This window comes from Lonchura striata, chromosome 10 (assembly GCF_050655825.1).
Source record: "Lonchura striata isolate lonStrDom1 chromosome 10, ASM5065582v1, whole genome shotgun sequence".
Taxonomy (NCBI): domain Eukaryota; kingdom Metazoa; phylum Chordata; class Aves; order Passeriformes; family Estrildidae; genus Lonchura; species Lonchura striata.
The window spans coordinates 6,836,884-6,852,347 of record NC_140712.1 but is presented as its reverse complement, the minus strand read 5'-3'; the positions used below and the strand labels follow the sequence as shown (position 1 = coordinate 6,852,347).

Genomic DNA, 15,464 nt, shown 5'->3' with positions numbered 1-15,464 from the left:
AGGTTTAAAAGCCATTCTTCCAGCAACTTGCTGCTCGGGAGTGCTGTTTACAAGGAAGCCTGCCAGTGTTTTGTAGGAATTAGTCATGCAAAACTCTGACATGCAGCATGCCGAGCCCCTGCAGCCTGCACAAACACTGCTGGCTCCTGGGAATTGCACAGCTCCGAGCCCCAGCCCAATTGCCAGCAGCAGCAGGACTCCTGTGAGGACAGGCTGTGGGTGCCAGACCGAGGGAGGCTGAGGGATGACAGACTGGGGGGTGGGAGCTGCAGGAAAACACGGAGCTTTCCAAACAAATCCTGAGCACACAGCTCTGCTGGGAGAGCACGTGGAGGGCTGCTCAGAGAGAAGCACTTCTGTGAAGGGGAAGCCTTTCAGAGCAATTACCTTTAGGGTACCGAGTGTGAAGAGCACTGAATGCTCTGTGAGGATTCTTCACTTACAGCTCCTGGTACCTCTTTAGTTTTCAGGTTTTTTTTTTGTTCCACAGGATGAGCAGACAGGTCAGGCCCACGGTACTTTAGGCCAGACTAGAAGAGGTTCCAGATGCAGTGTGGCCATGAGTTGATCAGCACCAGGTGCCTCACACTGCCGCAGCTCGTTCCTGTAAGAGCCATACCCTATCCAATATCCAACTCCACCCGCCCCCACGGCAGCAGGGCTGCACCACTCCAGATACTGGAGTGGCTAAAATGGCCCATCAAGGGAGGGAAATGAGGCCTTAAAATGACTCCTCGTTAAGCAAATCCCAAAGCAAGCAGAATCAGAGCTACAGATCTGTGCCTGTTCACAGTCAAGAGGGGGTTATCTCAGAGGCACCAGAGACTTTGCAAAAGGCAGTGAAATGACTTTGAAGCAGTTTCTCAGACTGGTTTGTTTTTAACATCCACACTGGCAGTGCTGGAAGGGCTTCTCTGGCATTAGAGTCTGGCCTGCTCAGATCCACCTTTGAATACTTGGAGACATTTCCCTGGAACACTTCAAAGGCACTGCTGGGTTCTGCAGTACCTTACAGAAGCACCTCAAGGCAAACTGGTGTCTGACAGGGTGCTTGGGTTCTGATGTACATGAGAGCGTGTCTGGTTGAATCCTCCCTGGAGAGGAGCAGTGAGATGAATAAAGACACGGAGAAGTACTGAAGTTCTTGGGATAGGGGTGTAGTGCTATCACTGAGGTGATGAATCTTCTTTCCCTGCAGCACGGAAATGAGGGCTGGTTTTATGGAGTGCCAAGTGGTGGGAAAGCCCAGAGCAGAGGAAGAGCAGCCACCAGCATGCTCACAAACAAAGCCTCCAAAGGACAATGTTACACCTGACTTACACCATTAGCACTTGGAGAACTCAGGAGCTGTCTCTGACCATCCCTGCCCACCCCTGGAACTGCTGGGCTGGGAAAACACACCTCCAGATCCAGTAGAAAGGGTGGGAGTAGTGGGGGAACACATGGAGATGACAGATCAAACTTCACCTCGGACAGAACCTGCCTGTTCTGGGCTTGATTCCAAGGGAAGCTCCACATGCCCTTCACCTGCCAGCAGGGATCTTCTCAGGGCTCTGAGTGCCCCTGTCCCAGTTGTGCCAGGCAAACCTTCCTGGGAGCCCTCCCAAGCACCCTGTGCTCCTGGAGATCCAGGCCTGGGCACCCACACCTTGCCTGGGCTCGTGCTGCTGTAGCCAGGCCTGTGCACAGAGTGCTTCTGCCTCCTTTCCAGCCCTGCTGCTGCCCCCCTCTCATGCTGCTCCCAGCTGGCCTCCCTGGACAGTCCCTGGAGGTGCCTGTCCCCCTGCCTTCCCTGGAAAGGGCAATATTCCCAGTTATGGGCCGTTCTGCCCTGCCCACCCTGGCTTGGACTGGTTTTGGTCCCACTTGGGGAGGGCACTCCCTGTGTCTGTCACCCTGGGCTCCAGGTTCCCACCCCACGGGAGCAGCCCTGCTCCTGCTGCTCCTGACAGACTTTCCAGAACATGGACTCTCCCTCAGATTGCTGCGTCTGAATGAGGGCAGGAGGGATGTGCTGGCCCAGAGGCTTGGGGGAGCTGCGAATCACAGCAGAGCTCTGCAGGATTGCTCTCTCCCACGCTCTGCAGCCATTCCTCTTGCCCCTTTCCATCAGCAGCCCTCAGCAAGCTGCTGTGAGCAGGGAGGGGCAGAGCTCCACAGGACGTGTTCTGGTGGAGGGGAGGCTGATCAGTTTGCTGCCCTGGCCCCGGGGATCTCTGCTCTCCCTGCAGGGTGTGTGGGTTCAGCACAGCACCCAGGGGAGGAGGCCACATGCTCCCAGCAGCTTTCAGGGCTCAGCAGGGCTGGGATCTCTGGGAGAGGAGCTGCTGACTCACCAGTGTTTCCAGTTTTTAATAAAGTGCACTGCAGGAAAGCTAATGCTGAAGCCCCTGGGACTGGGACTCAGCAATTAATACTGCAAACATCCTGCCCTGCCGTTTCAGAGTCAGCCAGACACCCACTGCTTCCACGGCTGCTGAAGATGGAACACGAGGCATGTGCAAAACACCCAGATGAAGCAGACTCGGGGATTTATCGAGGCCCTGAGATGATTTTGGCAACACCAGACCCTTCACAAATCCCCTGGATGAGGATCAAGCCTTTAGGAAGCAGATGGGAAGTGATGAATCTTTTCCCTGCAGCATGGAAATGAGGGCTGGTTTTATGGAGTGCCAAGTGGTGGGAAACCCCGGAGCACAGCAAGAGCAGCACGAGCACACTCACAGACAAAGCCTCCAAAACATATGGACCTGACTTCCAGCTCCCCTTGGCTGCAGCAGCTTCAGAAGATTCCCTTTTTCCCAGATTTCTGGCTCCTGTGTGTAATCAGGGCAGCCATGCACCAGTGATATTTATTTATCTCCTCAGAGCTCGCACCAGGCTGGTACAGAATGTCCCAAAATCCTGGCTCCCTGGCACAGAGGCCATCCTGGCCTCTCCCCTCCCAGCTGCGTCCATCACACAGAGCCATGCTGGAACCTTCCATCCACATCCTGCCACCAAAGCCTGAGAAGAGCCCAGAGCTCCAGGTTCTTGTTTCCTGACTCCGTGGCCTCTCTCAGTACTCCCCTCCAGATTAGATGTAATTGTTTCACTGATAATGCCATCCATATCCACTGCTGGTCCCAGTGACATGCCTGGAAATCTTCTCATGAGATTAAAGAATATTGTTGGGAGAAAAAAACCTATTTTTCCCCCAAAGAACTACTGCACTTTTTGTTAAATATTCTAACCCCAGGTTATTTTGGGTCTAGCATATTCTGTTTCTGGAGTGGAAGCCTCCTGAGTTATAGGTGGGGCATCTCTCCAGTTCTTCATCCCACTTTCCACTTTCCTGAGGCTCCATTTTCAGAGATAATGATTTTTTTTTTCACTTCTTTAAAGTGGAACAAAAAAAAAAAAAAAAGTGATTTAGCTGCAGGTAAGAAGCAGAAAAAAAATCTCCCAAGGCAAGTTTAATTTCCAACTTCAGAGGCTCTCAGGGCTGGGAACGCAAGGCTGCAGCATGAGGAAAGCTCTGCTCTGGATAGGAGCTCCCTCCCCTGCCCTGCTGGAGCCTGCTGAGCCTTCCTGCCTCTGGAATGCATCCTCCCCTCTCTCCCCAGACTTGCTGCTAAGATTTGCCTTGGCTGAATCGTTCCTTCCTGTGTCCCATGTGCTGCCACTCTTGCAGACCCTTCCCTGCGACTACAGCTGGCAGCCTCAAGCCCAGCTTACACCTCTGCCCAGGGATGGATGGGGAGAGCCAGGAGCAGCCACACGTTGGGATGAGGGAAGCGTGGTCCTCATCTGCTGCTCTGAAGCCATCCTGCCACGGCCAGGGCACCCCTGGGTGGGGATGAGGCCGCCTGCCCCTCTGAGCCCCCTGGCATGAGGAGCTGAGCGTCCTCCTGGCCCCCAGCAGCACAAAGGGGCCCCAGACTCTGACTGCTCCTGCCACAGAAACCATGAAAAGGCAGCACGGGGAAGCCCAGGCAGCTGCTGCACAGGTTGTTCTTCTGCTGGAGATGAGCAGAGGGTTCCAGGCTCCAGAACTGGCAGCAGCAGGAGGAGAACCATTATTGCAGAGAGGAGAAATGAATAAATAAACAGCAAACAGATGATTTTTCCATGGATGCTCACTCCTCCAGGCAGGGGCAGCCTGTGCCCACAGCCCTGCAAGTGGGAGGCATGGCAGGCTGGCACATCTTTGATACATTTTACATTTGCTCCGTTCTGCCCCAGTGCTTGATTATTTCCTTTATACAAGAAGAAATTGGCTGGGGGAATCTGGAGGTTAAGAACTGCAATAACAGGCAATTTTTAAAGCTTTGTCAGTTTTTGCTGCTTAATCAACTGGACATTGTCCCTTTGAATAAAAGCTCCTGAATTCTCAGCAAAATGGTTGAAAGGTACTATGAATTTGCCCAGCCTTTGCCATATGGTGTCAAACTCTCTCCCAGCTTGGGATGGCACTGGGCAGTCTGGCTCCTCATCCCATGGCTGTGGCCCACTCCAGGGGGGTGGGTGGTCACACCGACCTTCCAGAGGTGTGGGGCAAAGGGACCAGCAATGGGAACAAGAGACCAGCCCCAGCCCTGCCTCTGGGACTCCATATAGGCACATTCCAGCGGGAAGCACTTTCCAAGCCTGCTCCTTGCTGCTCGGTGCCAGGAGAGGGAGCCTGGCTCCTGCCTTCTGCGGCTCTGCCGGGCCGGTCCTGCTCCCAAACCCCGGCACTGTGTCCCTGCAGGACCTGCCCCAAGCCCCGGCACTGTGTCCCTGCAGGACCTGCCCCAAACCCCGGCACTGTGTCCTTGCAGGACCTGCCCCAAACCCCGGCACTGTGTCCTTGCAGGACCTGCCCCAAACCCCGGCACTGTGTCCCTGCAGGACCTGCCCCAAGCCCGGCATTGTGCCCCTGCAGGACCTGCCCCAAGCCCGGCACTGTGTCCCTGCAGGACCTGCCCAAAACCCCGGCACTGTGTCCCTGCAGGACCTGCCCAAACCCCGGCACTGTGTCCCTGCAGGACCTGCCCCAAGCCCGGCATTGTGCCCCTGCAGGACCTGCCCAAAACCCCGGCACTGTGTCCTTGCAGGACCTGCCCCAAACCCCGGCACTGTGTCCCTGCAGGACCTGCCCAAACCCCGGCACTGTGTCCTTGCAGGACCTGCCCCAAACCCCGGCACTGTGTCCCTGCAGGACCTGCCCAAACCCCGGCACTGTGTCCTTGCAGGACCTGCCCCAAACCTGGCACTGTGTCCCTGCAGGACCTGCCCCAAACCCGGCACTGTGTCCTTGCAGGACCTGCCCCAAACCCGGCACTGTGTCCTTGCAGGACCTGCCCCATGCCCACAGCGCTGGGGCGCGGTGGGACGGCCCCAGAGGATGAAAGGGGGACGGGGAGCTGGGGGATGGCAGTGGGTGCTGCGGGGGTGTCAGCCAGGGGCTGGGTTTAGGGCTGGGAGGTGGGATGGGGAGCAGGGCACGTGGGATGCTCCAGAGGGGAGACCCTGCCCACCATCTCTGAGCTGGTTATTTGTATTTCATTATATATATATATATAAATAATATATATTAAAATATATTTGTACTGTATATAATATATAATATATAATATATAATATATAATATATAATATTTATATATTACATATATTATATTACATATACTATTATATATTATATGTTATGTTGTATGTTTTATATTATGTTATATTATATATAATATATTCTACATTTTATATTGTACATTGTATATTTCTATTATATATTTCTATTCTATAATTATATATTATGTATCATATATTATATACTTTCAATATGTTATATCTATTTTGTTATTTATATATATTTATGCTTAATTATTTATGATGGGCTGCTCAAGGGGATGAACTATCCAACACCTGGCATCGGCCTCACTCTTTGGAAAGAGGCAGTGGGAAAAGAGTGGAAAGGGGGAAGGTCGAAGAGGCTGGGGAGGAGGACACAGAGGCGGGTGCAGGTGCCCTGTGCGTGGCACTCACCACCATGCGGTTGAGGGACACCCAGCAGTCGTCGGGGAAGTCCTGCAGCATGGGCACCAGGAACTGCAGGCAGCCATCCCAGTGGCACAGCAGCAGCATCATCCCGATGAGGTTGACGATCCTCACCACGGCGCTGGCCAGGTCGTAGGTCATGTGGAAGATCTGCGGGCACACGGGAGCAGGTGAGATGGCAGCTGCCCCATGCAACCCCCAGGGTCACTGCACACAGTGCCAGGCTCCGGGGTGCTGCTGAAGGGACAGAAAAGCTGCACCAGCTCAGCTCAGGCACAGCACAACCAACTCAAAAACAGCCTAAAAACCAAAACACAGAACCAGGCAAGCAGAACCAACTGAAAAACAGCTTAAAAACTGAAATACAAACTCATCAGTCATCCCTCCTGCCCTGCGACTTTGCCTTCTAATTTATCATTAAAGGCTCCATAAATCCTTCTGTAAAATAAGCTGGTTGCAAATATATCTGGACCATCGGGCACCCCTCAGGAATCAATTCTATAATTCCATCTTTGAGCTGCAACGCCCTTCTCTGCTTTCTGTTTTTGCTGGATACATGTTCCACAGTGACCCATGGTGGCAGCTGCCTTTGTACTGGATGTCAGCTGCAGTCTCTGCACGAATCAAATGCAACAAGGAACGGCCTCCAACTCAGCAGAGGCTTCTGGAAGAGGATCTGATTCATCTCTTTTCTTGTGCTCCTTGTATTCTGCTGCTACACCCCTGCTCAGGTGGGCAAGGAAAAGAGAACCATGGCAGACAGGGCTGGTTTTCCTCATCTGTCGGTTCTTCACGTGGAAAATAAAGCTGCAAGCACAACTTTCTTACAGGTCAGAAGTGACACAGCCCCTGATCCAGGGAGGTTCGGGTGCATCACCTGGCTATCACCTCCAAGGGACACGAGTGTCAGGGTGGTTTGTGACACAGGGGGCAGGCTGTGTGATGTGTGCCCAAATCCATTCCCCTCCTGCCCCTCCCACCAGCAGGCCACTGTGTGCCTGCCGCCTTTGCCCACACCAGAGATCAGCCCCTCATCCCACAGGAAGGCAGCTCAGCAGCTAAAACAGCAGAGAATCTTTGTTATCAAGCAAAGGAATCACATTTTTGCAGCTGGAATTGCTGCTGTTGGAGCTGCCTGGCCAGTTGGGATGCCTGTCTCCACACCAGCCATGCCCACCTCAGGGTCACACGTGATGCCCACATGCCCAACCCTTGCCAGGAGGGAGCACAAAGGATGCTGGAATCCAAAAGGATGAATGATTTGGATAACTGGTTCATTATTTCCCTGCATCCAGGCTGCAGCCCACACTGCCAGTGTGAGAAAGGCCATTTGAGTGATCTTTCAGGGCAGAAAAGAAGAATATCTCCAAAATCCAGCATGAAAGGCTGTTCTAGGAAATCCAGCTCTCACTGCTGACTCAATAGGTCAGTATGAAAGCTGAGCACATAATTCATACAGAATAATTCCTCCTGGTTTCCTCTGTTTTCCTCCCCCTGCAGAAATGATCATTCTCATTTAGATAACCCAGAGCGAATCCATCCTGTCGGAATGAGAGCCCGGGGCTGTGCTTTTAATGAAGCTGGAGCAGCAGTTTGCAGAAGGATCTTCTGTGCCACCAAGGTTTTTCTGTGCTAATGACTTTTCCTCTCACACCTCCGGGTGTTTCTCAAAGAGCTCCAGCCCTGCTGTAACCCAGGGAGCTCCAGCCAGGGGCAGGGAGAAGCCCTGTCAGACTGAGGAGGGACCTGCCTTCCTTCCTTTGATAGATGACAAGCGGACAGCAAAGAGCCCGAGGGCATGGATGGCTCAGGGCCCAGGTGATGGACAGGGAGCTTCTGAGAGGAGAACTGGGATCTATCCGAGTCAGGCTAGGGCAGAGAGCCTTCATTTGGTGCATGCAGAGAGAGGAGGGGGTGGATTCAGCTCCTACTCTGCACCTTGGGATCTGGACTGGAACACTGAAGCCACTGGATAGGAACAGACCCCTGAGGGTGACACACCTGGGCTGTGGCACCTGAGAAGGGGCTCGGGGATTCCCAGGAATAATTATGATTATGAATTGCAAATGTCTGAGCTGCAGGTGAGACAACTCCAGTTCCAAATGTCTCAGGAGTGCCCAGCTCCTGCCCACTCCCTGGAATACATTTGCATTCCCATGCAAGAGAAAACCAGGAGCACTCCCGGTGCAGGAATAACTGTGAAGGTCTGGGAACAAACACCTTCCACTGAGAAGCTCCTACTGCAAAGAGGTGCTGGTGTCACAGGGAATTCTGACCCAGTAATGTGCAGGGGGCATTGCAGTGCCCTGCAGCACTTCCTTGGCTCACTGGGGAGAGGAGGACCAGGAACATTCCAGAAGAGCTGGTCCATGCATGAGCACAGGAACATGAGTGGTAACTGCAACTTCTCTGGTTTCCACCAGGAACACTTGGGACTTTGTGTCCTGCTGTAACACAAGCCAGGCTGGGCCCCAGAGCATCAGAGCTCCTTCCACCCCAGACTGCCTGTGCTTCCTGTCTTTCTGCTGCTTGCACTGGGAAAAAGGGAGCTGGGAGAAGAGCTGAGCATGGATTCACATTTAAAGGATATTCCTGGATAGAGTTAATATCCCTGGTTTTTGACAGATCAAAACAAGCTCTGGATTCAGCATCCCTGCTACAAAATCAGCAAGGTCCTTCCAGCCAAAGGACACCTTGCAATTCTTGTGGAAAGGACAGCTTGGGAAAGTGGGAGGACCAAAACTTCCCTCCAAAAGTCATTTCTGGTTATGTAAGAGCTCCATCTTGGAAACTCCGCTTATACAGCACGAGCTAGCGGGATCCTATCAGAAGGAATCTGAAATCCTGTCAGCCCCAAATAACTGTGCAGCCCTCCTCCATCCTGGACTGCAGCAGCATCCCTCCAACCTCAGCACTTGAGCTGGAAGGAATCATGGACACCTTGGAGAAGTGGGGCCTGGCTCTGACAGTGGCTCTAATCAAGGCTGTGTTTAATTAGGAGTGCTGGTCTGTGCTGGCACAAGGATCAGGTGCTGTCCAAAGCACGGCCACTACCATCCCTCTGCTCCAGCTGGGGCCACCACCATCCCTGTGCTCCAGGCTGGCCACCACCATCCCTGTGCTCCAGCTGGGGCCACCACCATCCCTCTGCCCCAGGCTGGCCACCACCATCCCTGTGCTCCAGGCTGGCCACCACCATCCCTGTGCCCCAGGCTGGCCACCACCATCCCTCTGCTCCAGCTGGGGCCACCACCATCCCTCTGCCCCAGGCTGGCCACCACCATCCCTGTGCTCCAGGCTGGCCACCACCATCCCTGTGCCCCAGGCTGGCCACCACCATCCCTCTGCTCCAGCTGGGGCCACCACCATCCCTCTGCTCCAGCTGGGGCCACCACCATCCCTCTGCTCCAGGCTGGCCACCACCATCCCTGTGCTCCAGCTGGGGCCACCACCATCCCTCTGCCCCAGGCTGGCCACCACCATCCCTGTGCTCCAGGCTGGCCACCACCATCCCTGTGCCCCAGGCTGGCCACCACCATCCCTCTGCTCCAGCTGGGGCCACCACCATCCCTCTGCCCCAGGCTGGCCACCACCATCCCTGTGCTCCAGGCTGGCCACCACCATCCCTGTGCCCCAGGCTGGCCACCACCATCCCTCTGCTCCAGCTGGGGCCACCACCATCCCTCTGCTCCAGCTGGGGCCACCACCATCCCTCTGCTCCAGGCTGGCCACCACCATCCCTGTGCTCCAGCTGGGGCCACCACCATCCCTCTGCCCCAGGCTGGCCACCACCATCCCTGTGACCCAGGCTGGCTGGGCCCTGGGGCTGCCCTGTCCCTGGTCACATCCTGGGCAGCGCCGGGCAGGGCAGCAGCTGCTCCAGGCACACCCTGCCAGGGCCAGCCCTTGGTACAGCCCCTGGCCCTGCTGGCACAGCTGGGCTGGGATCTGCCTGCCCACCTCTGCTGGGATCTGCCTGCACAGCTGGGCTGGGATCTGCCTGCACAGCCGGGCTGGGATCTGCCTGCACAGCTGGGCTGGGATCTGCCTGCACACCCGGGCTGGGATCTGCCTGCACAGCTGGGCTGGGATCTGCCTGCACAGCCGGGCTGGGATCTGCCTGCACACCCGGGCTGGGATCTGCCTGCACAGCTGGGCTGGGATCTGCCTGCACACCCGGGCTGGGATCTGCCTGCACAGCTGGGCTGGGATCTGCCTGCACACCCCTGCTGGGATCTGCCTGCACACCCCTGCTGGGATCTGCCTGCACATCTGGGCTGGGATCTGCCTGCACAGCTGGGCTGGGATCTGCCTGCACACCCCTGCTGGGATCTGCCTGCACACCCCTGCTGGGTTCTGCCTGCACAGCTGGGCTGGGATCTGCCTGCACAGCTGGGCTGGGATCTGCCTGCACACCCGGGCTGGGATCTGCCTGCACAGCTGGGCTGGGATCTGCCTGCACAGCTGGGCTGGGATCTGCCTGCACACCCCTGCTGGGATCTGCCTGCACATCTGGGCTGGGATCTGCCTGCACACCCCTGCTGGGATCTGCCTGCACATCTGGGCTGGGATCTGCCTGCACACCCGGGCTGGGATCTGCCTGCACACCCCTGCTGGCTTTTCACGCTCTGGAGGTGCTGTGCCTGGAACCAAGGGGCTTTCCCAGGCTCTGGGGGCCCTGATGCAGAGGCACCCCGATGATCCCAGCTGAGGCAGGGCGAGCCAGCAGATCTGAGCACTGGCTCTGGCAGGACTCACTGCCATCCACGGGGCTCCTGAACAGGCTCTGCTCCACAGGAAAGCAATGAAACTGCTTGCTGCCCTTCACTACTGCACTGCCAGCGTGGCAGGAATTCTGTAGCTCTACATCCTGGCTGGTCCCGAGCCAGTGCTGGTGTCTGTGCCCACACCATGGTTAATATACAACTGTGATAAATCCCCTGGGGATAATCAAGGAGCTGTGACATTGCTCCAGCTTAATAGAAGCAAAGAATTTACTCTTCATTTATGGCTTAAAAAACCCAGAGACTTGAGAAGGAAATACAAATCTCAAAAGAGAATCAAAACAGTCTCATAAGCTGTTGTGAGAGCTCCAGGGTCAGAGTTAAGGTTGTTCTGCTGTGAGGAAAAACGTGTTTACTTACATTTGAGAAGAGTATTTGTGGGCTATGGGGGAGAAAGTTGACATGTCTTTCAGTCTGCTTTTCCCTCCTTGGCTTTTGAAGATAACAGAGGTAAAGATCCACTTTCCTCACAGAGGCATTAGCTGCCTTTTCAAACCTCGGTGTTAATCTCCCAATAGACTGGAGATAGGTGGGTGCTGCAAAGAGTTTTCCTGAGCCTAAAATCCAGTTTAACCAGATTATGGAGGGTGGCTGTGCTGAGGCCCTGCAGCAGCAGCTGCTTTGCCTCTGGATCACCCAAAACCACTCATCCTGCTCAGACCCAAGACCAGCCTGGACAACAAGCTCATTCCAGCTAATGTGCAAATTGAAGGCAGCTCCCCAAACAGTGGTTTGGGTGATTTGGGAATCAGTGCCAGCTCTTGTGGCAAATGTCACCTTCTGCACACCCAGGGTGAGCCCTGACTGGCACAGCTCATGGAAGAGGGGAAGGGTTTGGAAGCCCTGATGAGCAGACCCATCCTGGGAAGCTGCAGCGAGTGAGAGACAAAGAACACACAACTGGCAGGGTGGGCATCCCCAGGAGGACAAACCTGCCTGGGCACTCACAGGGCACTGAGGCACAGGAGCCCTGGGCACACAGAGCCAGGGCACACAGAGCCAGGGCACTCAGAGCAGCTCTGAGCACACCTGGGCACACAGAGCAGCCCTGAGACCCTCTGAGCATGCACAGCAATCAGGGCTGGCAGGGAAAGGGCAGCTCCCCCAGGAATTCCACCTGTGGAATGAACCCAACCCGCTGGCACACAGTGTTTCAGCAAGGCAAAGCAACATCTCATCTGCTCCTTACCCTCTCCTGCTGCTGCTGGGGGAAATGCATCATCCCCTGCTTCTTGCTCCTTTCTCATCCTCCCCAGCTTCCTATTTCTTCTCCCAGTGATGTCACATTTAAGCTGAGTCGAAATATAACCCAATTTGACTCCAGGAGGTTTCCTGTCCTGAGCAGCTCCTCAGGTTTTGGTCTTTAGGAAGAAGTTTTACACATTTTTTTTTTCTTTGGAAGAGTGGACAAAATGCTATTCTAGCCACTAAATTATACAAAGATAGAAACTTTGAATTTCCAAGGCAATTGTTGCTGCCAACAAGCTGAGCTGGGGAAGAAGAAGAATCCTTGGGAAGTGGGATCCCTTCAGAAGGAGCAGCACTGGGTCAGACACGTTACAGACACACATTAATACTGGCTTTTGGCAAATATTAAAGCGGATTATATACGTGTGGTGTTCAAGTAACTTTGTTACATAGTTTTTATTTCTGGTGTTACTTGAGCTTAGACGGAGTAGTGCAATAGCTGTGTGCTCCTCTTAAAATCCCTGCTGAGATGGGATAACACCCAAGGAACACAGGATGAGGACACCTGAACAGATCTGCCAACCATCAACACTCACCCTCTGCAAGGGTCAGTGTGGGTCAAGGCCCGAAACTGGAGGTGATAAAAAAGGACTAAAAACCACAATCCAGGAACACACGTGGCCTAAAAAAGCAGATCCAAAGAACAGATGTGCTAAACAATTCTGAGAACGTGTAAACTACTTTGGGGAAAAGTTTACTATGCATAAGGACCTATGAATAGGCAACAGGCTGATGTAATGAAAAGGTGTTTAAGGGGTATCCCCGAAGATAACAGGGTGCTCTTGGCTGCTGCTGTGATAACCTTTGCTCTGTGATCCTTATCTCCTACTCCAGCCAGAGCCACAAGATGGAGTTTTAGATGAAGGCAAGAGTTTGGGGTTGATGCTGTCGTTCTGCTTGCTTTGCACCGAGGGACACGGGCAATGTCAGCGGAGCTGCTGAGGCTGCCCGGATCACGCCGTGCCTCACGGGGCAGGGCAGGGCCTGCAGGGCAGCGCTCCCAGGCCCAGGTGTTGGCAGAGACAGCCAAGCACATTTTACAGTCCAAATACAATCATCCTGTGTGCTGCCGTGGCAGTTTTCCTCTGCAGGTCTCGGGGCTGTGCTGACGCTCATCTGCTGTGCTCCCAGTCTCCCTGAGCTCTGCTATCCCGGAGGGGCCAGCAGGGCAGGGATCAGGGAAAAGCCTCTTGCACTGGAAGCTGAGGGCAAAGTTTTCAGCCAAACCTCGGGCTGGCAGCTCTGATCTGCTGCTCACGGGCTGTGGGTGAGCCAGGCCCAAGTGTGTGTGTGCAGGCAGGACAGCCCGAGCAGTGCTCCTGCCCAGCCCGGGGCTGGAAAGCTCGGTAAGGGACCATGCAAGCCTCCACCTCCTCCTCAGATGATTTAACTCTTCCCAGGCAGCTTGCTCCTGGCCACTGCAAGTTCTTCCCCAGCCAGGAGCTCAGGGAACAAAGACAGAGAACAGCAGAAAGCCTGTGTAAAAGGGAAGGGGGGAAAATGGCATTTTCTTGCCTTCTCCCTCCAAGACTTGTGTCTACTGGAAAATATTTACAGCAGAGAAAGGTGAAATAGCAGGACTAATTAGCACTGAGAAGGCTGGCCTAGCTGGCAGATGTTTATGGATATATATAAACCCCAAAGATCCTGCCACCACCGTGTGTTTTGCCTCTTGCACTCTCGGAGTTGAGGTTGTCATGACAGCAGCCCCCCTTCCTCTCCCCATGCCACCATTCCCAGCCTAGACTTTAATCTTCATCATTTTAAGAACTTTTGTCACCACGGCAACATGACACAGACTTTTAAAAATATTTTCTAGCACAACTCAAACGCCTGTCTTTCCTGCACGGTTTCCTTTCAACCTCCAGGAAAAAACATTTGGGGTTGGGTTGTGGCACCACGAGTGTGAGACTGCCCTGGGTGTGAGACAGCAGCAGGCAGCTCCGGGGAGGAAGGATGGTGGCACTGTCACCTCCAGGAACAGCAACACAAGGACTGGGGCCAGGGCTTTTTCCAGAAGCTCTATGACTTTGGAGGAAGTCTCCTTTGCTTTTCCATGGGGTTTATGTTCCCACACGCCCCCAGCTCAGGTTTTCCAGGATCTCTCGATGCCTTTGGAAAAGGGAAGGAAAACAAACCCCCAGAGCTGTAAATAGGTTGGGTGTCTCGTTCTCAAGGGGAATTAGATCTCTTACCTGCTGAGGCTGGCTCTAATCTCTCAGGGCTCTTATCTACATCTTTGGGAATTGTAGTCCTTCTGAGAGGCTTGCAATGAATCACTGCTGGAAATAGGTCACGGGCTTTTTTGGACGCTTAAGAATGACCACAGTCATCCGACAAAAGGTCTGCCTTGCTCAGGAGCTATACATAGATGTGCCCAGGGAAAGGAATATCTGGGATGCTGAGGGAAAAGGAGGCTTAAATCCCTGAGAGAGGGACAAGGCACACAAAACTGGGAAAACAGGAAACTGGGGCCTGCAGGCCTGGAAATGGCTCCAGAAGGGCACTGAGAGGTGCCAGGGTCTATGCTGGCTCAGGGCTGACCCAGGAACAGCAGCATGGGCAGGTGATGGATGCCTGACCCAGCCTTGCCCCTGCTCAGGCTGTGCCAGGCCAGTGCCAGCCTTGTCCCTGGACCTGTTTCCAGAGGACATTAGGAAGCTGTGCTAAGGAAGGGGATCCCAACCCTCTTCCCTCTGTGCCATGGCTCTTTGGAAGCTGTTAGACTTCCATGAAGTGACAGCTTCAGCACAGTCTGAAGGTCCCTGATCAGGAGGTAGAAGTTAAACAGCAGTAAATTAAATCACTTATTGTTTGAGAGCTGTTGTCTTGGAGCTCATCTGATGCTCCCTCTGCAGCATGTGAGAGCGGATTCTACGAACGTCTGGTGTGCCACAGGTGCCTCCCTGTGTCCATCCCAGAGGCTGACCTGGGAAGCAGGGACTGCCAGCTCTGTTTGTATCCATAAACACACCACCAGGACATGGCAGAAACACAATCCCACCAAGAGAACAGACTCTTCAATGAGAAAGAGAACTGTCTTCTTAAAAAAGTTTGGATTGCCTGTAGAATTCTTGTTCCCAATTTCATAAAGAAATCAGCAGCAACCTTTGTTTTCTTATTCCTTTCAGTCCCACCTGAATTTTTTGTTTAAAATTCAGAACAGATTTTTAAACTCCAGGCTTGATCCCTAGGGATCCATATGATTAACAGCTAAGATTGAATATGAACTCATTAGGTCCCGCCCTGGAACTGCAAACTTGCTGAAGAACCAAAGAACTCCCGCAGTTTGCTCTTGATCAATTCACATTATTTCTTTGATGCTACCTGCATTTCAATCAAGACAGCAAAGCACACACTTGTTATCCCTCTGCTAACCCAGTTTGGGCTTCTGTAGGAGCACAGGGGAAGAAGA

At 53.8% G+C, this 15,464-nt stretch overlaps 1 protein-coding gene across 1 annotated transcript in view; it reads right to left on the bottom strand.

Moving 5' to 3' along the window:
- HCN4 (hyperpolarization activated cyclic nucleotide gated potassium channel 4) overlaps nucleotides 1–15,464 on the bottom strand; it is a 101,131-nt gene that overhangs the window by 34,987 nt on the left and 50,680 nt on the right. Inside the window, exon 3 of the mRNA XM_021554167.4 lies at nucleotides 6,006–6,167. Coding sequence (XP_021409842.3) covers nucleotides 6,006–6,167 — 162 coding nt within the window. The remainder of the gene's footprint in view (nucleotides 1–6,005; nucleotides 6,168–15,464) is intronic.